The sequence below is a fragment of the Heteronotia binoei genome, chromosome 2 (genome assembly GCF_032191835.1).
Source record: "Heteronotia binoei isolate CCM8104 ecotype False Entrance Well chromosome 2, APGP_CSIRO_Hbin_v1, whole genome shotgun sequence".
In the NCBI taxonomy this organism is placed as follows: domain Eukaryota; kingdom Metazoa; phylum Chordata; class Lepidosauria; order Squamata; family Gekkonidae; genus Heteronotia; species Heteronotia binoei.
In genome coordinates, this window is record NC_083224.1 from 50,673,734 (window position 1) to 50,701,247 (window position 27,514).

Below are 27,514 nucleotides of genomic sequence, written 5' to 3' on the forward strand. Positions count from 1 at the left end.
CTGGTATTCTTTAGAAGTTTCCCATCCAAATATCCTGGGCAATCTGGATCAGGGCCTCCATCAGATGTAGTGATAATTCCCTTTGTTATGTGACCAGACAAGTAGAACCATATATAACAATCCTGTGCAGAAACTTTATAAGAAAAAGCCTTAAACAAAACAAGCCAGAGACAATGACTTGAAGATGTACAAAATGGTATCTTTACTTAAAAAAAATATAAACTGGTTGAATATGGAATGCTTCATACATAAAAACTTATCAAAATTATTGCTGCCTATATGGCAATCACAAATTTTGGCATTGCATGTTTAGACTATCTACATACATACAAGATATTACTGGGCACAGAAAATGGCAGGAAATAATCCACCAGTCTACTGAGCAAACATACAATGGAAGAAAGTGGGCTATGACACCCCCCCCGCCAGCCAAGTCATATACTTCAGTCAGCAAAAAGACAGGGGTCAGAAACCACTCTGGAATCCGGTTTCACTTGTATCAACATCATGTTCCTTTAAGGAAAAAAAAGAAAGATATTTAACAAGTCATACAAGTCACATAAGAAGCTCCTTTATTTCTATGCATTTGCAAATTTTAAATATGAGAAAAGTGTTGATATTTCTGCAGTGTGATATTTAATGATGCAATAATGATCAAACCTTTAGTGTTCTTTGCTAAGTAAGAGTTTTTAGTGCTTTACTGCAGTTGCATACAGATCATTCAATCATCATGTAACTGTCCCCTAGTACTCCAGTTATACTTCATTGTGTTTAGTTGAAAATGCTAAATGTTAAACACTTGACATTTTCTTCCTCACCTCCAAATGGAGAGCATGTGCTGCTTATGGGTACTCTCTAGAGAAGAAGGGAGAGGCATTGACATTCTCATGAGAGAAGCTCAACAGGATGCTTCCTGAACAACTTAAGGAAACACAGGCCTCAAGGGATTAGAAACAGTACTTAAAGTGCAATCCTAAAAGCACTTTCATGGGAGCAAGCCCCATTGAATATACCTTAGTAGAATTCAGAGACCTGCTTAGGATTGCTCTGTAAATGTGTGTGCCTCTTAAGAAGTGAAATTAGGTCATTTCTGAAATTCTTCAAGACAAAGTGCCTAATTTATGCTTCATTTCAACTCCCCAACTCCTAATCCACTGTTAGGAAACCAGGAGCTGCCAGAGGGCTTTCTATTCTTCCCCCTTTTCTCCAATAACATTAATTCTAAATTATTAACTTCAAAACAAAGTTTGCAATGATAGAGTCGGTTTGAAAACCTGTTTTTAGCTAATTTGTGGCACAGTTTGGACATCACAAGAAACACTGAGACTGATTATCTAATGCAGACCACTCCACTCATTATGGCTAGCTAGGATCTATAAAAGGATCTGAATTTGGTTTATTAATGACACATTGTCATCCTAAACAGAGTTACGCCTGCCTAAGCAAATTGAAGTCATTGAGCTTAGAAGACTACAATTCTGCTAGGAAGCACTATAAGTTGTAACCACGGTTTAGTGTAATTTGAAATTCATACATCCTGGCTTGTTCACTGGTAATGCCCTCCTCAGCCTACAGACAGAAAGAAGTTAAACCAGCATTTGTAACAGGATTTCAGTGACTTTAAGCTGAATCTTGGGTCCGCAAGTAACTATGGTTAAAAATGAAAGAGCTCACATGGTTTAACAGAGCCATTACCACTTATGCAGGCATAATACTACATCAGAATAAACTTACAAAAGGGAAGGGTGGGGGTGACAGCCAGTGTGGTGTAGTGGTTAAGAGTTTAGGACTAGGATCTGGGAGACCCAGGTTCAAATGTGCACTCTGCCATGGAACCTTGTTGGGGTGATCTTGGGCCAATTACACACACTCAGCTTAACCTGCTTCATAAAGTTGCTATGAGGATAAAATGGAGAAGAACAATGTAAAGTGCATAAATTAAGTAAATCAATGAGAGAGAAGAAAAAACATCCATCCTTGCAGGATGTTCCCCTTCTTATAACCATGGATAGAAGATTGGAAACATATGTACATCACAACTATTCGTGAACATGACAAAAGTATTTTTAAATACTGCTTTGCATTTTGAATTTGAGAAATTTTAGAGCTCGCTGAAACAGAGTACTTTATTGAGTTTAATAACTAACCACAGTGAACATTCCTAGTTTCTAATTAATATTAATGCATTGTCTTCATAGTAGCTAACCAAACTGAAGGAGTAGTTAGTTGGCTTCCCCAGAACTAACCAAACTGAAGGAGTAGTTGGCTTCCCCAGAACTAACCTTCATATTTCTGTCTTTGAATCAACACAAACACAAGAAAATGTCTGACAGCTCACCTGATTTAGTTTCTTGAACTCCACTACTTGGAAGAAAATGTGCTCCAGTATATGTTTGGCATCCTGCTGTTCCTTTGGGAGTTTATTTGTTACTCCTAGAATATCACCACATTTTCTGACATAGAATTCCAGGTCATCATCAGTGCCTAACATCACCGCACAAATTAAATAACTAATGTTACAATTCAAGTTCCTTAAGTATTAAGCCTCTCAAGTATGGATACATGCTTGGATGTATCAGTTCTTAATAAATTCTCCCCAAATATCTGAATTTCTCCTTGTGATATTCAGGGTTCTTGACAATAATGGCATCGAAGTCCTAAATATTTCTAAAAATATCTGTGAATTTTGAAGATTCTAGATCTAGTTTCTCCCCACCACCACCATTTTACAGGTCTCCTGGGCAACAGGATGGAGGGTGTGTGTGGAGGTAGCTGTCCCAGGCAAATGGGATCATGCATTATGGATGATTCTATCTGCCCAATCATCATCATTCCCTAAAGTCATAGCTTTCACATAACAGGCAAGGAAGATAAAAGCAGGCCTGGCTGCAGCATGATTCTATTTCAGGGTGAGAGATTTTGGAGTGCTGCTAACCTACCTCACAGGATTGTTGTGAGGATAAAATGGATGACAAAAGCATTATGTACGCTACTCTGGGTACCCACTGAACAGAAAGGTGAGGTGTAGATGAACAAACAAACAATAAGTACAGCTGAAGATGGACAACACAGAAAGGTAGGTTGGTGGGTGGATATGTGGGAAGGCGAGAAGGAAGCAGGGAAAATGAAAGTATGAGGGTTGCCAGGAGGAAAGAGGAAATTGTGTAGTAAGGGGGACAGAGGGGGAAATAAGGTGTTCCCCACAAGTTTTTACAGGTCCCATGCTGCTTGTTATAAAAATTCTACATATGGGAATACTATGTAAGTTTACACCAGACAAACCCCAATGATTTAAATGAGCTCAGCATACAGGAAAGCTAGCATTGAGACACAGCCTTAGAATACAGAACTGCAACCCTATACACACTTTCCCCCCACTGAATATGGTAGGACTAACTTTGGTGTAAAAATGCATAGCATAGAAAATGTCTTTCAATTATGTATATAGTAGCAGGGTAGAAAGTTATGGACCTAATTTTTTTCCCCCCTCTAGTCTGAAACTGTAACTCAGCTGAGCAGAACTTGGGTATACCTAAAGCTCAAAGATTTCTAATGCACCCTGGAAAATCCATTTTATGGTACCATCATATTTCTTTGGAAGGAATTTATTTATTTTTTGAGCAAATTAGTATTAGCTTAGCATACTTGAATGTTTGTCCTACTTACATTTGTTCGTTATTTGGGCAAGACGAGCTTTCTCGGAAGAGAAAGTTTCATCCAAATCAAACAGGTCCAGACTGGGAGGAGGTAGTTCTCTGAAGGTAGGCGGAAAAACCTAGTAAAAGAAGGATATGAGCTGTCAAGCCTAATCATGCCTTTGATAGTACAAAGCCAAAAGTTTAATTAGGGCCTGTACCAATTGTCAAAGTCCACCAATTTCTAGAAAAGCAATGAAATAGTGCCTAGGCTGGGAATGCTTAATCCATGAGCTGAAATTAAGGAAATTAATTTAACTGTAAGGACTTGACATATGAAACATTTAGGCTGGGAGAAATGAACACACAACAATAGATGAAGCTGCCTTGTACTATTTTGGTCTACCACGGTCAGTGTTATTTACTCTGACTAGCCACAGCTCTCCAAGGTTTCATATAAAGGTCTTTCACATCACCCAATACATTTAACCAGAGATGCCTTAAGTTGAACATGGGACTTCCTATATTCAAAGCAGATACTCTATCCCTGAGCAACAGCCCCACTGGATACACTTCTGACTTGATGAATGAGGACGGAACACTTTGTTTACGTCAACTGTTCCTTCAAATTTTACTTCCCCAGAAAAAGAGCAGTTAACTACAAAGCCCTTCATAGGTCCGCATCTAACATCTCTGCTCTTATTTCTTCTTGCCCAAAACCTAAACTTGTATTCCAGCTGCCTAGATGTCCTGCTTACATCCTCCTTTTATACCCTACAAACTTTGAATTTCTTCCCCAAACACCTGTATCATGTTGCTTGCCCTTTTGTTGAAGACCATTTTAATGCCTATTTCACGTACCGCTAGGTCAATACTTCACAAAATGAATCTTGCATTCTTACTGCTTCCAAAACCTTGTTTGCGCCTGTCTTATCCAATGCCTGGATTAGAAATACATTTATTCTCCTTACATATTCATGGAGTGGAGTAATGGCAACAAATGACAGTATTACTCACTGCTGGTTGGAGTGCAGGTAGTGGAGTTTCAAAGCGAGGCTGTATTAGCTGAAGTGGTTCATATTTCACATTCAGCTGTTCGTAAGACCTACAGTAAAATCAGATTAGCAACATTTTTCAAAAGATGGTTGCAACATGCTTATGTCTAACTTCAGGCACTTCACACAATACCATCCTATTGACAAGTGCAATTAATAAATGTGTGTACGGTTTTATTCAGCGCAAAACCTGTTCACAATAACTTAAATTATCATTGAAGCAATCAAGCTGCTAATATAGCAAAATGATTATTTATATTATTGTGCAATTCTTATGTTTCTATTACTGTATAGTTTGTGCTACGGTATTCCCCATGACTATATATGGCTGTGATAATTTGAGAGTGAAGAAAGCAGACAGAAAGAAAGCTGATTCATTTGAAATGTGATGTTAGAGGTGAGCTTTACAGATACTGTGGACTACCAAAACAACAAGTAGGTTCTAGATCAAATCTAGTCTTGAAGCTAAAATTACTAAACTGAGGCTACTGTGCTTTGGTTACATTATGAAAAAACAAGAGTCATTAGAAAAGACAATGCTAAGAATAACTGGTGGCAGCAGGTAAAGAGACCCAATGTGAGATGGATTGGTTCAATCAAGGAAGCCTTGGCCCTCAGTTTGCAAGACATTGTGCAAGGCTGTTAACAACAGAATGTTTGGAAGGTCATTGATTCTTAGGGCTGCCATATGTTGGAGGCAACTTGATGGTACTTAACATATATACACAATTCTCAGATGGACTACATAATGAATATTTCTTGAACAGAACTATCAGAAATATCAGGAAGACCATACAAAGATTCCCACCTGCCCAAGCACATATCTGTGGTCTGCTTTCTATTCTCTGAAGCAGGATTAATCCACAGTTTGGAGGGAACAGAAAGAAAAATATATAGTTTGTTCTGGCTTGTCTATATCAAAATAGTTCCTCATGAAAGTGAGAATGAATAATTTCAAACTCTATGTGAAGGGGACAGGCTATCCAAGGCTCATTCCATAACAAATCCTAGTTTGTTGCTTTATGTGAATCATGCCATTATTTAGCCAAGGAGGAAAGACAGGATGCAAATTCTGCAAATAAATAAGCAATCTGAATTTAAAAACATATGCAGCTGATGACAGCAGACGACTGAACTAACTTGATTATTTTGGGAAGCGCTGTAGTATCCATCTGGTAAGTGGACATGTCAAAAAGTGTTGTGAAGTCTCGTGGGTTTTCATCTCCCTCCTGCAGGCAGACTCTCAGCCGCTCTGACAGTCTGCCTATATCTGGAAGCATTGTATAATCAGATATCTGAAAAAAATCACAGAGTATGTAGAATTTGCTAGAGCTAATAACAGACCATTCCTAGTACGATAAGGAATCATCTGCTAAAATCAGACCATTTCTCAAAGTAATACTTTGCAGCTTGGCTGCTCTCGTGGAAATAGAGCAATTCCACCAGCATTTTTACAAACTGTTACGTACATCATTTGATTCACAAAACAGATTTTTACTTGTTTAGTTGAAGTTCACTTACACTGGTAAAAAAGGCAATTTGGGAATAACCAGGGCTTTTTTTGTAGCAGAAACTCCTTTGCATATATGGCCACATACCCCTGATGTAGCCAATCCTCCTGGAGCTTGCAGTAGGCCCTGTACTAAGAGCCCTGTAAGCTCTTGGGAGGACTGGCTACATCAAGGGTATGTGGCCTAATATGCAAAAGAGTTCCTGTTACAAAAAAAGCCCTGGGAATAACACAAGCTGCATAGATAAAAGCCAGGTGGGACAAGGACTGTAGTAAGGAGGGGAACTGGGTGAGATTGAGCAAAAACGCTGGCTCCACCCAAGCCAACTTCAATATATTTTTCAAGATTTACATTAATTTTGATAGTGTTCTGTTTGTTATGGCAAAACTGATAACTGAGTTACACCCTGGGCAACACTTATACATTCTTTGTAATATGAAGTGGAAAAGAAAGTTAACTGAGCTTACAAAATGTTGCAAGTACCAAAATTAACAGTGAAACTTCTTTATTCAAGATTACCAAAGCTTCCTTGGTAAGTAGTGTTACAAGAGATAAAGAAATTCAGTAAGCTTATTAGAGATAAGACAAAAGTTAAACCCATTAAACTAGATTCTCTTACCTCTGGATCTTCTGCATCGATCTGATTTAAATGGATATCATTTGTTGTAAGCCACTGGAAAAGTACCTCCTAAAAATCACAGAGTTTGGTAAGTTTGTGGTTTTATCATGATGATTTATATTAAAATTTCATGATAACAGTTGAAGTTCCTCACAGTATACAACTAATATAAATTACTGGCAAGGAAGGCATATATGTGAATAAAATGGAAACCAGAACAAAATATATTTATAGCAGACAATCCCTGGTATTAATTTCAAAGTTAAATGCACAACTAGAAGTACTGATCATGCTGAGGAAGGGACAAGGATGTCATTAATTAATTGAAATAAATTGGTATGACAAAAAGGTAAACATTCCTTAATAATATATATAGGATGACTGCACCTATATTCTCTGTTACAATTTTATTGTATTGATGTACTGTCTTCAGTGCAGGGGAGAAGAATTGGGTGTATTGTTTTGTATTTTGACTATTAATTAAACTACTGGGGATCCCGGTGCTCCTGAGGAGGGGAAAGTATAGCAGTGGGAACAGGCATTTATATAAGGGAAGGAGGCCGAGATGCATGAATGCTCGACCTCCTTCCAGCCTGTGTCCCATCCCAACGGTTGCAAGCAGTGGGACCAAGTTAAAGCATCCGCCTCCATCATTGGTGCTGTGCAATGCCAGGTCTATTAATAATAAGACTTCTGTCCTGCGAGAATACCTGCAGGAGCAGAATATATACTTTGCTTGCGTGACTGAGACCTGGGTGCGAGAGGGGGAGACAGTTGCTCTCTCCCAAGTAGCTCCTCCTGGGTTCTCAGTCCTCCATCAATCACAGACTAGCGGATGCGGGGGGAGGATGTTCATTTGGGAGGCTTACTCCTTCCAGGCACTTCCCGCCCCAAGGATCACTGGTGTTGAATGTGCCGGCATGTTGGTTGAGGTGCAAGAGAGTTTGGCTATTTGGCTGGTGTACCAACCCCCCTCTGGACTGGCCAATGCCCTGCTGGCCCTTGTGGAGGCTATAGCAGGCTGGGCGTTGGAGCACCCTAGACCTCTGGTCCTAGGTGAATTCAATGTCCCTGCCATGGGCTGCACATTGGTGTCGGACCTGGTGTCATCCATGGTGGCGCTAGGACTCTCACAATATGTAACAACTCCCACCAATCAAGCTGGTCACATCCTGGATTTGATCTTTGTGGCAGGAATGACAGTGGATCGAATTACTGCAGATGCAGTGCCATGGTCAGACCACTATGCCCTGAAGGCCCGTCTGAATGTCCCACTCCAACCCTGCTTAGGCGGTGAGCGTATTTTCGATGGCCCGTGGAGCCAAATGGACCCTATGCAGTTTCAGATGGCTCTTCGGGATCCTTGGCCCACTGGCAATTCCCTAGATGAGCTAGTGGAGACTTGGCAAAACAGGCTCACCACGGTCATCGATGAAATCGCTTCCAGGCGCCCTCTGCGCCCCCGTGCAAAGACGGCGCCCTGGTATATGCCGGGGCTACAGCAAATGAAACGGAGGCTCAAACGACTAGAAAGGCAGTGGCGACGAGCCCGTGACAAAGTGACAAGAGCAGCTTAAGAAGGTAAGAACATAAGAGAAGCCATGTTGGATCAGGCCAGTGGCCCATCCAGTCCAACACTCTGTGTCACACAGTGGCCAATATATGTGTGTGTGTGTGTGTGTGTGTGTATGCACACACACACACACACACACACTCATACATATACACACATATACACACACATATATATACTGTGACTAATAGCCACTGATGGACCTCTGCTCCATATTTTTATCCACTCCCCTCTTAAAGCTGGCTATGCTTGTAGCCGCCACCACCTCCTGTGGCAGTGAATTCCACATGTTAATCACCCTTTGGGTGAAGAAGTACTTCCTTTTATCCGTTTTAACCTGACTGCTCAGCAATTTCATTGAATGCCCACGAGTTCTTGTATTGTGAGAAAGGGAGAAAAGTACTTTTTTCTCTTTCTCCATCCCATGCATAATCTTGTAAACCTCTGTCATGTCACTCCGCAGTCGATGTTTCTCCAAGCAAAAGAGCCCCAAGCGTTTCAACCTTTCTTCATAGGGAAAGTGTTCCAAACCTTTAATCATTCTAGTTGCCCTTTTCTGGACCTTTTCCAATGCTATAATATCCTTTTTGAGGTGCGGTGACCAGAATTGTACACAGTATTCCAAATGAGACCGCACCATCTATTTATACAGGGGCATTATGATACTGGCTGACTTGTTTTCAGTTCCCTTCCTAATAATTCTCAGCATGGCGTTGGCCTTTTTTATTGCAATCGCACACTGTCTTGACATTTTCAGTGAGTTATCTACCACGACCCCAAGATCTTTCTCTTGGTCAGTCTCTGCCAGTTCACACCCCATCAACTTGTAGTTGTAGCTGGGATTTTTGGCCTCAATGTGCATTACTTTGCACTTGGCCACACTGAACCTCATCTGCCATGTTGACGCCCACTCACCCAGCCTCAACAGATCCCTTTGGAGTGCCTCACAATCCTCTCTGGTTCTCACCACCCTGAACAATTTAGTGTCATCTGCAAACTTGGCCACTTTAATTATTTAGAGTTGGGAGTAAGCAGTGAAGTGGCCAAGTTTGCAGATGACGCTAAATGAATGAATTAAAGAGCATGGGACCTAGTACTGAGCCCTGCGGCACCCCACTGCTTACTGTCCTCCACTGCAAAGATTGCCCATTTATACTCACTCTCTGCTTCCTATTAATTAGCCAGTTTTTGATCCACAAGAGGACCTGTCGTTTTACTCCATGACTCTTACTAAGGAACCTTTGATGAGGAACTTTATCAAAAGCTTTCTGGAAATCAAGGTAAATAACATCTATTGGGTCCCCTTTGTCCATGTGTTTCTTCATCCCCTCAAAGAACTGTAACAGGTTATTGAGGTAAGATCCTCCCTTACAGAACCCATGCTGAGTCTTCCTCAATAACTTGTGTTCATCAATGTGCCTACTCATTCTGTCCTTGATAATGGTTTCTACCAACTTTCCCAGTATTGAAGTCAGACTGACTGGCCTGTAATTTCCCAGATCTCCTCTGGAACCCTTTTTAAAGATGGGGGTGACATTTGCTACCTTCCAGTCCTCAGGAACGGAGGCAGATTTCAATGAAAGATTACATATTTTTGTCAGGAGATCCAGAAGTTCACCTTTGAGTTCTTTCAGAACTCTTGGATGTATGCCATCCGGACCTGGTGACTTATTAGTTTTTAATTCGTCTATCAGTTGTAGGACCTCCTCTCTTGTCACCTCAATCTGACTCAGGTCCTTCAAAACCCCTTCCAAAATTAGTGGTTCTGGAGCGGGCAAACACTTCTCATCTTCCACAGTGAAGACGGAGGCAAAAAATGCATTCAGCTTCTCAGCCATTTCCCTATCCTCCTTCAGTAATTCTTTTACTTCTTGGTCATCCAAGGGCCCAACTGTCTCCCTGGCTGGTTTCCTGCTTCTAATATATTTGAAGAAATTTTTATTGTTGGTCTTTATGTTTTTTGCAATATGCTCCTCATAGTCCCTTTTTGCCTGCCTGATCACAGTCTTGCATTTGATTTGCTACAGCCTGTGTTCCCTTTAACTAATCTCACTTGGACTAGTTTTCCACCGCTTAAAGGAGTTTTTCTTAACTTTTACAGCTTCCATTACTTTGTTTGTTAACCATGCAGACCTTTTCTTATACCTGTTTGTGCCTTTCCTAACTTGTGGTATATATTTTATCTGAGCTTCTAGGATTGTAGTTTTAAATAGCTAACCCATATATGTACTATATCTACTACCTACTAACCCATATATGTAATCACTAAACTCAGCCACTGTACCAGAAGATTGAAGAGTAGCAAACGTGACACCAATTTTTTAAAAGGGGATCCAGAGAGGAACTGGGTGAGTGGCTGACAATGTGGCAAATGTTCACAGTTGGTAAAACACTGGTAAGTCTAAGGTGATGCACACTGGGACAAAGAATCCCAGCTAATGGGCTCTGAATTTGCTGAGATGGGAAAAGCTCTTGGGGATATAGTGCATAGCTCAATGGAAGTGTCAAGCCAGTGTGCTGCCACAAGTAGTATGCGCAGGGTTGTAGCGTCTGGAAGGGGTCCTCCCACTGGGATAGCGCTGCGCCAAGGGCCACAGTGGCGGCGTCAGTCTCTACTGTGAACGGCAGCTGAGGGTCTGGGTAATGCAGGAGCGGCTCAGTGGTGAAGCAGGTTTTCAGGGTGGTGAAGTCATGGTCTGCCTTTGGAGTCCAGTGAAATGGCTCTTTGGGCCGGAGGAGATGGGTCAGAAGCATAGTTACGTTGGCATAGGCAGGGATGAACTGGCGGTAATAATTGGAAAAGCCTAGGAACTGCTGTACGTCCTTGCGGTTCTGTGGCGTCTGCCAGGTCAGGACCACCTTGACTTTGTTCAGGTCCATCCAAGTCCCATGGGGTGAGATGATGTGGCCAAGGAACTTGACTGCTGTTAAGTCGAAGGCATAGCTTGGCATAGAGACCATGCTCACGCAGGCATTGCAGGACCTGGCGGACGTGCCCTGCATGCTGGGCGGGGCTTTGGGAATAAATTAAAATGTCATCTAAATAAATGATCATAAAGCGGTCGAGCAGGTCGCAGAAGATGTCGTTCATCAGCCTTTGGAAGACAGCGGGGGGTTGGTCAGGCTGAAGGGCATCATGAGATACTCGTACTGGCCATAGCGAGTCCTGAAAGCCATCTTCCATTCGTCTCCTGCGTGGATCCACACCAAGTTGTACGCGCCCCAGAGGTCCAGCTTGGTATAGACCTGAGCCCCCTTAAGGCGATCCAGTAGTTCTGGGATCAGTGGCAAAGGGTAGCAGTCCCGGGCGGTGATTTTGTTAAGGGCCCGGTAGTCATTGCAGGGCCGCAGCTCGCCGCCTTTCTTCTTGACAAAGAGAACCGAGGTGGATAGCGAGGATGTGGATGGCTGGACGAAACCCCGTTCCAGGTTTTTGGCAAGGAAGTCCCACAAGGCTGCTAGCTCCGGTTCGGACATGGGGTAGAGCCGCCCCATAGGCAGGGGTACCCCTGGTACCAAATTGATGGCGCAGTCATAAGGCCAGTGCGGGGGGAGCTGGTCTGCCCCCTTTTCCTCAAAGACATTGGCAAAGTCTGTGTAGGCCGAGGGAAGTAGAGGACCAGCAGCCAAGGCAGCAGCAGCCAGGGTGACCGAATGGGCCTGGTGAGAACAAGGGTCCTTGAAGCTCAGCTTTCCCTGTGCCCAGTCTACGAGGGGGTTGTGCTTTACGAGCCAGGAGAGTCCCAGAATGAGGGGAAAGCGGAGCATGCGAGCAACATTGAATTGTACTTACTCGTGATGGTGTTGGATCTGTAGCGTGACCAGATGGGTCTCCTGGGTCACCGGACCGGAGGAAGTGCCCATCGATGGCTTCGGCCAGGCTTGGGGTGTCTTTGTCCTGTACTGGGATCTGTGTTGCTTCACAAAGGCCACATCGACAAAGCAGCGGGCAGCCCTGGAGTCGACCATGGTGTAGACGAACAGCCAGCGTCCATCCGGCAAGCCGAGTGTGACCGGTACGAGGAACGGGCCCTGGCTGCTAACGTAGGGTTCAGGGGACCTGGCTAGGTTCCCCAAGTCAGGGGGTCCATTCAGGCTTGGGGTTGGTCTTTTACTGGTGGCAGTAGCATGGTACTGGGCTGGGTGCGCTTGGTGAGGAAGTCAGAGAAGTGCCCCGCCCCTCCACAGTAGAAGCAGAGATTATGTGAGCGGCGCCGTGCTTTTTCCTCGGGGGTGAGCCGCGGCCATGCAGCCCCGAGTTGCATGGGCTCGGGGTCATCAGTCTCAGGACCGGTGTGCATTGGGGTTGTCACCGTCGCTAGGTGGGGGGGCAGCTGAGAGGACGGGCACTGCTTCGCGCTTGGCAGAGGCTTTTCAGGCGGCCATCGATGTGGAGACACAGCATGATTGGGCCTTGAAGAGTGGCCGGTCAGTCTACTCATGCCAGCTCATCAAGGACTTCGTCAGCCAGCCCCTCCATATACTAGTCCCTGAGGGCAGCCTCATTCCAGGTCAGGTCTTGGGCCAGAAGCATGAACTCGGTGGAGTACTGGGAAACCTAGTCCCTACCCTGCTTCAGGGTCTGGATCTTCCGATTGGTGGTGGCTGCTTGCTGGGGGTTAGCAAAGGCTACCGCCATATAATCCAGAAAGCCCTGGTAGTGAGTCAGCAGGGGCGATGGGGTTAGAAGCAAAGGGGTAGCCCATTTAGCTGCCTGCCCCTTTAAGAGGCTGACAACAAAGCATACCTCGGTCTTGTTGTTGGGAAAGTCTCTGGCACGTAATTCAATATATAGTTTGCACTGTGCCAGGAATGCAGGAAACTCCTCCACCTTCCCTGAGAACTTCTCTGTGGGAAGCACCGGGCACTTGGGTGGGGCAGCGACAGCGGCTTGCTGCTGCTGTTGCAGGTGAACCACCATTTGAGTGAGGTGCTGTTCCTGAGTGAGCAAGGCTGCTAGCTGCCCAGAGCCTCCACTTGCCTCCTCATCCATCTTGTGGAGTGAGTGTGTAGGTGGAAGCAATCTGTCACGTTCTCAGGGTGCAGGCAGGCAGGAGTCCAAACCCAGTCCAAGGTCAAAGTCCAGGACATCAAGCAGGAGTCAAGTCACCAATGCAGAATCACAAACCGGAATCAGAAGTCAATGTCCAAAAGCCAAAAGTTCACTAAGTCTCTGAATCCGAGAGCCAGGGGGTAGCATCAGAAAGCCTCAGCCACTATGCCCTGTTGTTGACCATTCAAAATAACAGGTTGACCGCCATGTGAGACAGGATGCTGGACTAAATGGACTATTGGTCTGATCCAGCAGGGTTCTTATGTATGAAGCTTCATTAGTAATCTTCAAAGGAGGTTCTCCCCAAAGAGTGGAGTTCTTATTAATATTTACATTGTTGTCAGTAATTCATCTTTGCCGTAACTTGATTGATGTCCTTACCAATTACTGATTTATGTCCAGCAGTACATATCAATGTCCACCAATGTCCTTAACTGATTAATGGCCAGCAATAGTTTCCAGCACTTTGTTGGCCTAATATTGCTATTTCAAGGGCTAGAACATCTAAAAATAATCCTACATATACATATGAACTAAGAAAATGTTTCTCAGACAACAGTAGTTTAAACTTTCAAACAACAGTAGTTTAAACTAAGCTCAGATAATTCAATTTTGTAACAGTTCTGGTATCTATGATTTAAGAAAAGCTGATTAAGTGAACATGAGACCACATGATATTAAAAAGACTAGTAACAAAATGTATTTGCAACAAAGACTCACCATTATTTTGCTGTTCTCTTCCTTTTCCAAATATTGGTCACTGAACATATGGCAAGATCCTAGCACAGCTAACTTTCCACCTTGATTCTGCCAAACAAAAAATTAATAGAAAATGCTTCATGAGTCATTTTCTGGGGACCATCAGTGATATTGCACCAAGCATAAATCAGTGCATTCCATTATCGGGTATAATTTTCACAAAATACTCCATTAAATCTTTTCATTATATTAGTGGTACCACTGTACAAACTGTTGGTCTAGCTAGAGATCTGAGCATTTGTTCTCCTATTATTAAAGCTTGGAAAGACTGATGTATGGTTCCCACTGATACATGACTATACATAGTCAAATATTTTCATTTGGTTTCTCAGCTCTTATTTTTCCTGTTTACTTAATGAGAAGTATCGGTGATCTATAACTGTTTTCCTACCTCCTTTTTTTCTCCAACAGATTACAGATTTTCCTTATAATAATTTTCTCTGGCCTGACAAGACATTCTACTATTTCCTTGTACTTTGTCCTGCAGCATTTTGTCTATCATCCCCTCCGGCATGACAAGGGAAAGCAAACTGTGTAGTTAGAGACTGATTCTCCTGCTCAGTGCCTCACTCCATTCAGTTTATCCAAACATAATAAAAAGGAAAAACTAGGGCTGAGAAGTAAGGTAGAAATCATAGCTAGGCTCAAAAGATTTCCAAACTGAGCTCTCGCCTGTGCTCAGGTTTCTGCACCTCAGCCCCTTCCTACTGAAGCCCCTCAATCACCATGGAAATCTACTTCACAAAGTTGGACAGGTTGTAAAGCTACACGAGCAGCTGCTGACAGAAAGCCAAATTGGTAAAATCTATGCACAGGACTCTTTAGATCCTTGTCTGTATTCTCTGATACCACTGTAGGAAAAGTCAGACACTCTGCCCAAAACAGAAATCCCAGTGTTCAAAACACCATGCAGTCATTTGTGAATATTTATCTGCACCTCAAAAATTAATCACACAAAGGATAAGCACATATATGCAGAAGCACTTGAGGAAGAAAGCAAATGCTGCATGTCATTTTCATGTGGAATGGCTTTGGGGATAAAATGTTTCTGCGGTTTTCAAATTATGCCCAATAAAGTCCATTTCAGTTTATTTTGTACATTGCTACATTGTTGCTCATTCCAAATCTTAGAGATATACTAAAATTTTAACTAAAATCAAATGCCTGGCTTCAAGATACCAAAAATTACACTACTCTTTTAAAAGAATCAAACTATCATTTCAGGATCTAAATCTAAGTCAATTCATTTCAAAAATTTAAAATCCTTAAAAGACAGTAAAGTGTTAGATTGTATTTATTTATTTCTGTTAATTTGTACCCTGCTCCTCCTGAAAAACATATTAAGACTAGGGCAGGGCCTAGGGAAGAGCCCCGTGGCACAAAGTGATAAAGCTACAGTACTGCAATCCAAGCTCTCTGAGTTTGATCCTGGCGGAAGCTAGGTTCAGGTAGGCGGCTGAAGGCTGACTCAGCCTTCCATTCTTCCAAAGTTGGTAAAATGAGTACCCAGCTTGCTGGGGTAAAGTGTAGATGACTGGGGAAGGCAATCGCAAACCACCCCATAAAAAAAAGTCTGCTGTGAACACATCGTGATGTGACATCACCTCAGAGTCAGAAACAACTGGTGCTTGCACAGGGGACTATCTTTACTTTTAGGGCCTATTTACTATACCATGTTTAGTCTTGAAAGGAATTTTAAAATCTTATATATTATCATTATGATTGGCACACACTTGACAATTTTAGAGAAAACTGGAGTAATCATCCAATGTAAATCATTTGCTAAAAATATCATAGGTCTCAATTCTGTTCGCTCTTACTGTTACTTTTAGCAAAAAGTAGCTAGCCTGGGATACTTTTTGATAAAGTTGCACAAAAATACAAATAACAGAATTATGTATGAAGCTATACAATGAAAAGAAGCACTTTTTCATGCAGTAAGGTACCTTATAATGATAAAATGCCAAGATGGGTCTATTAAGAGGAAAACAGACAGATCCTGTGGACAGAACAGCAACTGCTGGTTTCATCACATTCAGCGTGGCACCAAATGGATATACAAAAGTAAGAGCCCTACAAAAATATATATGTCTATCATAAACATTGTGAACACTATTTTATAAGATGTCCTACTTCTTAACAATATTCCTGTAATATACGTTTAACACTATATTGCTAGAATGGATTTTAGATTTACCAATGAGCTACGCCCAAAGTCTTCCAGGCTCTTTATATATATCATATGGGAGAATGCAATTGTTTGAAATGCCATAGCCCCAAGCCATTCAGGTCCTTAAAGATAAAATCCAAGAGTCTGAATTGCGCCCGGAAATAGGTGTACACCCATTGCAGATATTTAGAACCAGAGTGATGATCCCTGTATTTGACTACTGGCAGCAGCCTGGCTGCCACATTTTGGATCAACTGAAGTTTCTGGATGATTTTCAAAAGCAGCCCTGAGTATAGCAAATTATAACAATCTAACTTGGATGTGATCAAAGCACGGATTACTGCGGTCAGATCATGCTGAGGAACAGCTGTAGCTGGCATATCAGCAGAAGCTGATAAACAAGTACTATGCACCACCAAACACAGGCTAGGATCCAGTAGAACTCCCCCGCTCCTTTAGGGAAGTAAAACCTTCTCCAGGATAGGCTGAATCCTCAATCTTCAAGCCACAGTCATTGACCAACAGTACCTTAGTCTTGCTTGATCTGATCGTTAGCTTACTCGCCCTCATCTGTCCCATTATCTTCTCTAAGCACCACCCAACACAGGTGTTAAGAAGAAACAGAGATGGGTGTCATCCACATATTGGTGCTCACACACTCCAAATCCCCTTTCCCTTGAGGCTTGCTGGCAGTCATTTCTTTTTCTCTGGATTTTAATTTAAAGTTTGATCATTTAAAACTGTTTTTACAGTCTCCTTCAGGCCTGAAGGCTGTCTTTGGGGATTCATTTTAAGATGCTAAACGTTTTACCCTGTTTTATGCTGAGTTTTAAATAGTTTGTTAACTACCAACAATTTCATGCTCTTTTAAAATTCTTATCATGTTTTATTTTTTAAACCACATCAAGGAGGCTACAGGTGGCACAGACATTTTCTAAATAAATATGAACAAGTCAGTAAACCGCAAGGAGAAGCACTGACTTTTACATTAAAAGTTAAACATGCTTACAAATACATGGCAAGATTTGGGAAGTGTTTCTAGCTTGGAAAGAAATTCCACTGAATTTAATGAGATTATTGCCAAGCAAATGAACACAGGATCCAGTTTTAATATCTTAAGTTATGCTAAACCTGAGAATAGTACTGGTGCAATTAACTATCAGCTAAACCTGTAATATGCAGTCTAACGTTCCCAGCCCGGTCATGATATTATGTGAATCTGTGTAAGGGCAGAATCCTGCTAACAGTCAATGGTAATCTCACTGAAACACCTTATGCCAGGTTTGAAGGAAAGCTCTGTAGTGGCAGAAATGCCTCTAAAGAGGAATATGTCCATACTGCACAAAGATGTCCCACACACCTTTTTTCATCCCATTTGTGTACCACATAGAAGTTTTGTGAGATGCTGCTCCTTTTAAGTATTGAGACTTATACCTCAGCTCAAGACATTAAGATCACATGCTTCTGCTCAAATGATCCTCCTAGGATGTTAAATGATCTACAGAGGATGTTCTGCTCAAAATCTCATTGGTCAAGGCAATAAGAACAGCTGCAGGATGGTGTATGGCCTCTTCCATAGTGTTCCTGAAGTTATTGAATTTACTACTAACAGAGGTCCTAAATGCATTTTTTTGTTGTCAGGACAAAGCGTAATGTTTATGTTCCCAAAGACCTCCAAGCTACATTGCTATTACTTTGCCAGGCCCATTATAATAGTTATTTGTTTTCATCAGGATGGACATTTTGCACGCTATCACAGCTTATATTCCCTGTAAGACACTTCAAGACAGAAGGACTCACATTTTTAAAATTAATAAAATAAACACAGATCAGCACCTTATTTTAGCATCGTAAATACTGCCGTTTACCCAACATAGAAGCTGTTTCTGATCATTTTGAGTTATTTTGTTCACACTCTTTTGCTCTTCCTTTTTTTAACAGATAATTCTCTTGTGTTGGAACTAGACTACATTTTCCCCTCACAGAAGGCCCTTCTGTTAGTGGAACAGAACACTCCCCCCCACCCCCAGAAATGCTGCTTCTGGAGGAAAGAGCATGCTCAGGAGCAGTACAAGAGGCAAATCAGGGATTTGCAGCACGAAGGCACACTCCTTCTATTAGCTGAAAATTTAGTCTGGATCCAACCCACCGTTTCTTTCAATTCTTTAAAGTTATAATGTCTTTGATTCTTTTTTCTTTCTCCCCACCATACACACCTGATAAAATTTACCTGTAATTTTTAAACTTATCTTGCTCTGTCTCACAAAAGCATATCCTACCATAAATTCAATAGCATAACAAGACTTCTTGTCATATAATCAAAGTAGAACCATACTTTAGAATGTATTAAGACCCTATTTTGCTTCTTTTCTGCACAGATTATTAGCTGCATTTAACCAGCTTTTCTGCAGGTAAAAGAAAAAAGAAGACCCCCTTCGGCCACCCAAAATGAATAAAAGACATGGGGGATGGAGTTGTAGTACAGAGGATAAGGCAAGAGCGAGCAAAAAAATCTGGCTATATCCAACTCTCAATTTCAGAAAAAAATGTGTATCTCTCTTACAGTAAATAGAAACAAATATTCCACAAGTATATAAAGCTCTGAAATTTTCTGGATTTTCATAGGATAAATTCCCCTTACAACAATGCAAAACTGAAGATGCAACACAATAAAGTGAGTAAAGGGAACCTGATCAGAGGAAGTAAACTTCTGAATACCACTTCCAGGAGGCAACATCAGGGGAGGGCCTCAGCCTCTATGCCCTGTTGTTGGATTTTCATGGGAACTGGTTGGCTACTATGTGAGACAGGATGCTGGACTAGACAGACCACTAGTATGATCCAGCAGGGATCTTCATATGTTCTTATACAGAATCTGAGACATTCTATAGAATACTTTAAAATGTTAATAGTATTTTCCTCCACGTACGAACTTCTTCCGAAAATATTAAAGATTCATGGCAACTGTAAAGGTTTTAGGACAAAAAAAGATACTTACTGAGCATCATTTCCACTGTTATCATCATCTATCATTCCAGACACTGTTTTTCCTGCAGCTCTGCTGATTTCACTTTTTGGTGGAAACACAGATAGGAAGATTTTTGAAACTATTATATAACTGCTTTACAAATTAAAATTTGCATTCATACTTAGAATGATTACATACCCTCTGCCATCAAAGACCTACCGATTTAGAACTCCATTGGAGACCAAGGCTTCTTTGGGATGGAAGTATTTATAATACACATTTCTCACCACAGCATCTAAAATAAAGGGGCAGGGAGAGATAGGGACTATTTTTCCTTCTATAGCATCATTCTGAAAATGTAAGATATGAATCAGATGCATTAGGTCAAGCAATTTAAGAATAAGAACTGGGCAGATAACCCATAATAAAAATGCAAGTAAAACTGCCACAATGAAAATACAGGCTGTAATCTTGCACACAAAGAGAGCAGGGTAAAAAGCTGTGCTACTGTGCCCAGAAGAGCTATGGCTTTCAGGTTGTCCTCTTTAAACTAAAGCTCTACCCATTAAGCAAAGATGGCCAAGGGTCAGGTCTCTCAGGTGGACTGCAGAACCACAATTGCTGCGTCTTTTTTTTTTTTTTTTGCTGCTGCTGCTGCGCTTTGGAAGAACCTGCTGATAATATGCATGTGTAGAGCACAAGAATGTCTTGTTTCCTGTACTTCACTGCATACAAACTGAGAGGAGTAACAGGATGACAAAGCAAGGTCACTCACTGATGGACGGGATTCCTGTGTAGCACAAGTATGTTCAAAGTCTAACACCATTCTTCCCAGCAGTTCTCTGCACCAATGTAACAGACTGAAACCCTGCTACCCTCATCCATTGGTACTCTACCTCTCATGCACTGAGTTTCCAATTCTCTATGCAAATATTTACAGCCCAGAGCCTCCCTCCTCAGGAAAGCTCTTCCCTGCCTCCCCTTCTCTCCTGCCTGCCACAACTACTACCCACCCTCACCAGTCAGACCTACAATGCTCCACAAATGTTTGCTGTGAAAAGCCTGCTCTCATTGAGAAAGCTAATCTTTTTTTTTTTTTTTTTTGGGGGGGGGGGGGATGCTGCGATGCCACACATGCAGGTGAGAAACACTGGACAGGGGATATGTGATGGGTAGGCCAAACAGCAAGAGAAAGAAAAAGCAGGTTAGGGCTTTTGTGGAAGAGGGGCTCCACACCACAATCCAGCACAGACTACTCAATTCAGGTATTACCATTATTGACCATGATGCCATATTCTTCCAATAAGAAGTTGATGTTGGTATCATATCGGGATTCACCACCTTCTCCCAGCATCACCAAGATATCCCCACCACTTTCTAAATATTTCTTCAGAACCTCAAACTGAGAAAGAAAAAAAGAACTCATGATTAGAAGAGCTAATCCAACATTTCTAAAAAGAAGAATTCACCCTTGAAACTTAAGATACTCAGGTTTACAAGCATCCATGTAGTATACAAGCACCAACACCTTTTTGATTAAAAAAACCCATCCTATTTTTCTTAGAAGATGACTGGTGAATTAATTCTGAAAACTGTCTTCATCTATAGCAGCACAAGCAAGGATTTATGCTGCTGTGCTTAATGCATGATCTGCCTGGAGTACAAAAGAAATGGGCTGTCTTCAGTTTTGCACAGCCTCCCCCTGCCCACACCAGAATAAATCCTCATGCATTTTAAATTGAGAATGCTAGAATGCATCCTCAGCCTATGTAAACAGCTAAATTTATCTGGGTTAAATGAATTTTGAGTATGTATTCTTGCTAAGCAACATAAAATGAACCTTGCAGGATTGAGAAAAGTTATCCCACAACCACCACAAATTTTCCAGCAACCAGCAGGTGGCTTACCAATAACTGACTAGGAGTCCACTTGAAAACTACAATCTGCTTTTTACCTACGCCTGCCATGTAACATGATTTTGAGGGACTTCCCAGTGTTACTGTAGTGTTTGGAATGCCCAACAGACATTTGAACTAACCTGCTCTTCTCCTATGAATCTAAGAGGCAAAAATACAAAACAATAATTGAATCCCAACAGCAGCTACACAAGTAACGAGGTTATAGTATCAATCCACTACAACAAGGGTCCCCAATGTGGTGCCTATGGGCACCATGGCACCTGCCCACACCTTTCCTGGTGTCCGCCAAGTGTTTTTAAAAAGTGGGCATAGATCAGGTGGGGCTTTTGCTTAACAAGGGTTCTGACTGAAGAGTGTAATATAGCAGCAAAAAAAGGTAATGTAGTTTTGGGGTGTATCAAGAGGCCCAACATCCAAATCACAAAACGTCATAATCCCACTGTACACCACATTGTCCAGGCTGCATGTAGTATACTGTGTGCAGTTCTGGAGGCCTCGCTTCAAAAGGGATGTGGACAGAACAGAGCAACAAAGATGATCAGGGGCCTGGAGACCAAGTTCTACCAGGAAAGGCTAAAAGACTTGGGAATGTTCAGTCTGCAGGATGTGGAGAGAGACATTATTGCTTTCTGTAAGTATTTGAAAGGCTGTTACTTAGAGAAGGGCAGGGAGCTATTCCTGTTGGCAGGAAAGAATAGGACTCATAATGATGGGTTTAAATTATGAGTGGAAAGCTACCAGATGAATATTACGATTTTTTTTTTTTACAATAAGAGTAGCTCAGCCTAGGGAGGTAGTGAGCTCCCCCTAACTGGCAGTCTTCAAGCAATGGCTGGAATGAACACTTGTCAAAAATATCCTGGCAGGGAGTTCATGTCCTGCACTGCCCCTTTTAACTCTATGAATTTATAACTGGTCACTGGAAAGTTGATTAGCTTTGAGATTTTTAAAAACTTTGCTTCGAAAGCCACCACAACATAAGGATCTTCACTGAGTGCCTGAAGCTAAACTGCAGCAGCCATTTTCTGATCTGTGCCTCCTACACTGTGTCAGAATTACAAAGGTGCCTGCAGACTCAGAAAGGTTGAAAACCCCTACACCAGAAAAATGCCTTGGGTCCCAGGTTGCCTGGGAGAAAGGCAAGTATATACATTTTTAATAAATAAATATATAAACCAAGAAGATAAGTAAATACTTAAGCAGTTTTAGAGATACTTATGATTGCAACATACTTCAGCAGCTGTAAACTTTTCTCTGGGTCCTGCTGTAATCCATAGTTTTACCCCAGGCAACTTCTCCGAAGTGATTTCATCTTTCAAACTAGGGACAAATAAATGAGAACATATTACCCTGCATTCACAAAGTCAAGAGATCTTGAACTACAGACTGTGATTTTAATTTTTAAAAAATCAATGAATCAACATGAATCAATGTTTATTAAATTTCTGTTAAAGACATAGGTACAGGCATCATTTGAAAATTTGGAATCCTCAGGTGGGCGAAGACTAACAAAATCTGTGGTAGGCATAAGCTTTCGTGAATCACTGCTCACTTCTTCATAGTGCCCACAATCTTTAAGGTGCTCCTGGACTCTTACACTTTTCTGTCCTGAAAGTTCACACAAACTTTATTTCCAGCATTTAATGGCAATATTATATGTTTGTTTTTAACTTTCTTTTTCCCCTGTATAAGGAGTGGAAGTTGTAATTACAATATGTTATAAATGTACATACCAACTTTCATTGTGAATTCTCAGTGCTCAAGAAATATATCACATTACAGTGGTTTGGGGTTTTTTACATCTTTCCTGGCCCCCTTGAAAATAGGTACTGGGGTCGAGATGGGGTTCAAATCTGAAATGCAGAATTGTGTTCTGAACACGCACACCAAATTTCTTTTCAATTTCTCAGTCTTCAAGGCAGATGTCAATACATTTTACATCTTTTGCACCACACCCATTTGAACATGAATGCAGAGGATTAATCATATACATATATATAAACTAGTTCTGAAAATGTGTGTGTTTGTGTGTGTAAAGTGTAATCAATTTGCAGCTGTCTTATGGCAACAGCATTTTCAAGGAACGAGACATTCAGAGGTGGTTTGGCATTCCCTGCCTCTGTATAGCAACCCTGGACTTTCTTGGTGGTCTCTTATCCAAGTACTAATCAGGGCTCACCTTACTTAGCTTCTTAGATCTGACAAGATCAGGCTAGCCTGGCCCATCCAGGTCAGGGCTGAGAACTTCTGCTAAACCAAAGGTATCATTTACTTCCTCCATTATCCCTATACTGTAGTTAAGGGACTGCTACTGAGTAAATGGTGATTTGCCAATTAATAAATTCATGGTTGAGATGAAAACTGAATGCAGGACTGGCAAGTTTACTTGTTGCAGGGAAAAACCCTGACATGGGGGGAGGGGTTATTCTGCCATAAACAGTTCCATCTATTGTTTGTTTAATGTTTTATTTATTTACTTCATTTATACTCCACTTTTCTCCCCAATGGACATTGTCCTGTCCTCCTCTTTATCCTTATAACAACCCTGTGTTAAATGTTAGGCCAAGAGTGTTCAAGTAGCCCAGCATCATCCAGTCTGCTTCCAAGGCAGAATGAGGATTCAAACCTGGGCTGCCCAGGTCATAGTCCAGCACTGTAACCACTACATCACACTGTCTGTCAAAAAAAATGTAGATTTTTTTTCTGTCTATGACATAGGTGAGGCAAGATGTTAAGAGGGGAAGACACAATCCTCAATGCTGCCATACATATTTAATACCTTCCTTGAACTTCAACCCTGATCTAGAAACAGGAGATGACATGCTCTTGATCATGCCTCACATTCACACTCCAAATAACAGTAGATAATCCCATGTAACTGTCAAAAATCTGAAAAGATAAACACAAATAACTCAACTTACCTCTGTATTTTCCAGTTACTGCGAAGTCTTTTCTGTAGAACCTTATAACCACTGTTGATAGTAAAAATCTCTTTTTTGGAAGCGTTGAAAAGAATTATATTCCTAAGATCTCCCTCCATAGTTACCTCAAAGAAGAACAGAGTAATATAGACAAGGGTAAAACCAAACAGAATAACAGAATTTAAGAAGAGGAGAAGGAGACTGGAGTTATACCCCACCCCCTTCACTACCCAAAGAATTCTCAGAGCAGCTTACAATCTCCTTTCCTCCCCACAGACAGACACCCTGTGAAGTACGTGGAGCTGAAAGAGCTCTCCCCGAAGTGCTCTTGAGCTGAACAGTTCTGTGAGAACCTGTGACTGAGTTAAGGTCACATCAACAGGTGCATGTAGAGAAGTGGGGAATCAAACCTGGTTCTTCCAGATAAAAGTCCGCACACTTAACCACGACACCAAACTGGCTACCTTTTTCTTTTTAAAAGAAGATATCTATACTTAACTATGAAAAGCATCAGGACAACACTTTACACATATCTGTACTAACCAAATCAAATCATGAGAATTTTATTCTGGCAAATAGGTCACGACTTCAAAATAGCAAGCTCAGCTCAAGGTTTCCCCCCCCCCCCCCTGTTTATAGAGTTTTGCTTACAGTTTGAATAGATTATTTAGAATAACTATATTTTTAGACAACAATAAATTATATACAACAAAATTCAAGTTCAGTGGCACCTTTAAGACCAACAAAGCTTTATTTAAAGTAAAAGCTTTTGTGTGCATGAACACTCCTTCAGATACACTGAAATGGAAGTTACCAATCCAAACATACTGGTAGAGGATGAGCAGCAAATTAGCATACACCGTAATGAAGATACAAGGATGTTAATACTGGTGGTGGTGGAAAGTGACATTATCACAGCTCATTTAGGGTGACCCCATAGGGTTTTCAAGGCAACAGACTTTACAGTTCTGAAACTCTATCTGCCTTGGCAGAGATAACCATGTTGCATCAGAGCATTATTGGCATTATAGACTTATCATAGTCTATAACTGCGATTTTCTCACCCCAGAATACTCTGGAAATTACAGCACTGTGATAGATCTTTACAGTACCCTTATAATTAAGGGAAAGCAGTCTTGAAAATTAAACTTATATAGAGTAAGCATGGCGTAGTGAGGAGACACAGGGTCAAATCTCGACTCACCATGAAACTCACTGAGTGACTTTGGTGCAGTCATTTTCTTCCTTGCAGGGTTGTTGCGAGGACAAACCGGGGAGAACCCTGAAAGCGTGGGCCAAAACCCAATGCAACATTACATTGTCATAAGTGTTGAGGAGGGAAGAACCCAACCAAGTAAGTTACGCCTAGCTTTAAAAGCTTTGCAGGGAGAAAATAACAATCCTGCTACAGCGATGAACGGGCACGCTCTTCTCCAAGTGGCCAGGGATATGTGAGCAGCCAGGGTCCACTTTGTGAGGGAGGGGGGAGCTTAATATAGATGTTTGCTAAGGCGCTCTCCCTCGTTTCCAATGCCCCCCGGGGGGGGGGTGTTCCCTCAAGAACAGAGGTCTTTCCCGTGGAGGCAAAAGTCACACAGGGAAGGTCCCGAGGAAATCTATTTACCTGAGGAATCGCTACCATCTTCTCGCGGCCCCGCCAGCCGACCAGCAGAGAACCGTAACCAAGGGCCTCTCCCTCCCTAGCAACGAAACGCAACGCCTCGTCTGTTGCGCATGCGTCTAAAGAGGCACCGATTCTGGAGCGAAGACGCCGATCGAGGAGGGAGAAAATAGAGCTTGAGACGGAGGTGACGTATCTGCAGCGTAATGGCGTTAGGGTCCGACTTCTGTTAGTTTTTTGTTTGCTTGCTTGCTTTTACGCGCTGAATGCATTAATAGATTTTGTTTAGGTTTATAAATTGACTCTGCCAACCAATATCAGGGACTTCAGGCAGTTCCTTGCAAAAAATGTTTTATTCTGGAACGCACATTAGACTGGCGAGATAGAATTTTATTGAGCCTCCCCCTTGTAAAGCTGCGTCCTCTTAAATTTATTTGCTCCATGTGTACTGTTTTTCTTTGTAGTGGTGAGCTACAGGTGGTGTCTCTGTGGCAAATCTCCAGGTATTTCCCAGCTCGGACTGGCAATTGCAGTGGTGACTCAAAGTGCTTTATGTGGTTCTCCGTTTTATCCTTACAATAACCCTGTGAGGTAAGGGTGCATTATTCAAACCTGGGACCCCAGATTCCAATGTGACACTCTGACCCCTACACCACATTGCAACTAAAGAATCTGGTCTTGTTATTGCTATATCTTGTTTGCATAAAACTATTCACTGGAAAAGAAGGTACTTCAGATGAGACTGGGGCATCACCTCTGTATATTTATTTATTTACTTTAGATTTTTATCCCGCCCTCTCCAAGCGGACTCAGGGCGGCTGTGTACAGGGAACATCCAACTGCTTCCCTCATAGGTGCATCCTGGGCCCTGCCTACCAACACCTAACAGGTTCAACCTTAGATTCACCACGTTAGTTCTTTGTTCCTAAACTCCTTTTTTGTTTCTTCTTTGTAAGGAATATACCAAAAGCTTAATGTAGGCAACTGCTGCAGGATACCTCCCTATCCATCTTAGATTTTGTTTCCAAAGGTTCCTTCCTGATCCTTTCTCTCCCACTACATCTTGGATCTTTGCCCAGCTCAGCCCTGCTTCCCTCCCTCCCTTACACATGCACACATATGCATACTTTTCTATCTCCTACTGTGATGGTTGTGAAGAAGTGTGGTATCTGTTGTTGTAGAAAGAGCATAAGCTTACGTTCTGAATAAAACTTAGTTGGTCTTAAGGGTGCAACTTGGCTACTGCTTTGTGATATCTGTTGCCTCTTTAGTACAAATGAAATACAGAGTGGAATCGGGACTTCTGACTGAATTAAACAACAGCTCATGTGAACCAATCCATTTTTTCCAGTACAAAGAACAAACAAAATTCCCATTGCATCTTTGGACATTATAACCATTTATTTAACATTTCAGCTTTTAAAAAATTAAATGCTCGTAAGCTTTTAAGAATGGATGCTTTTAAAATGAAAACTGTGCATATTTTTTAAAAGTAGGTATTTAAGAAAACGGAAAGGTTCCATCAGAGCTGGTATTTCTGAAGCACACATTTCTTAACACAATCCAGTTCTCAAGTACATGTTACTCATCACTTTAAAGTTCACATTTGTGCTCTGATCTACACTAGCAGCCTATTCTAATGAGTCCCCTCTTGTTTTCCCAACATAGTTTATCTGCAGGATGGATGTGTTTTGACTTTAATTGGTAATG

The 27,514-nt window shown here is 41.7% G+C and overlaps 1 protein-coding gene across 2 annotated transcripts; it reads right to left on the minus strand.

Annotated features, from left to right (window-relative positions):
• Positions 1-178: 178 nt before the first annotated feature.
• Positions 179-26,001, minus strand: IFT52 (intraflagellar transport 52). 2 transcript variants are annotated; one of them, XM_060230941.1, is made up of 14 exons: positions 25,808-26,001; positions 24,184-24,308; positions 22,495-22,582; positions 20,616-20,745; positions 19,563-19,638; positions 19,374-19,445; positions 16,152-16,278; positions 14,167-14,253; positions 6,821-6,889; positions 5,831-5,985; positions 4,653-4,740; positions 3,667-3,775; positions 2,339-2,484; positions 179-513 (listed from the first exon to the last, which is right to left on the minus strand). In XM_060230941.1, exons 1-14 carry the CDS (start codon positions 25,823-25,825, stop codon positions 466-468), a joined length of 1,338 nt encoding a protein of 445 aa, XP_060086924.1. In that variant the 5' UTR covers positions 25,826-26,001; the 3' UTR covers positions 179-465. The 2 variants fall into 2 exon arrangements, with proteins under 2 accessions (XP_060086924.1, XP_060086925.1); XM_060230942.1 differs by lacking the exons at positions 24,184-24,308; positions 25,808-26,001 and having other exon boundaries at positions 22,478-22,582.
• Positions 26,002-27,514: the final 1,513 nt, after the last annotated feature.

Excerpts from the sequence above, each read along its gene's own strand:
- IFT52 (XM_060230941.1), bottom strand. Across the intron at positions 19,639-20,615 it reads TGGCATCATGGTCAATAATG|ATGCTGTGGTGAGAAATGTG; the intron begins GTAATACCTGAA and ends CCTTTATTTTAG. Across the intron at positions 19,446-19,562 it reads TCCAATGGAGTTCTAAATCG|TGAAATCAGCAGAGCTGCAG; the intron begins GTAGGTCTTTGA and ends TCCACCAAAAAG.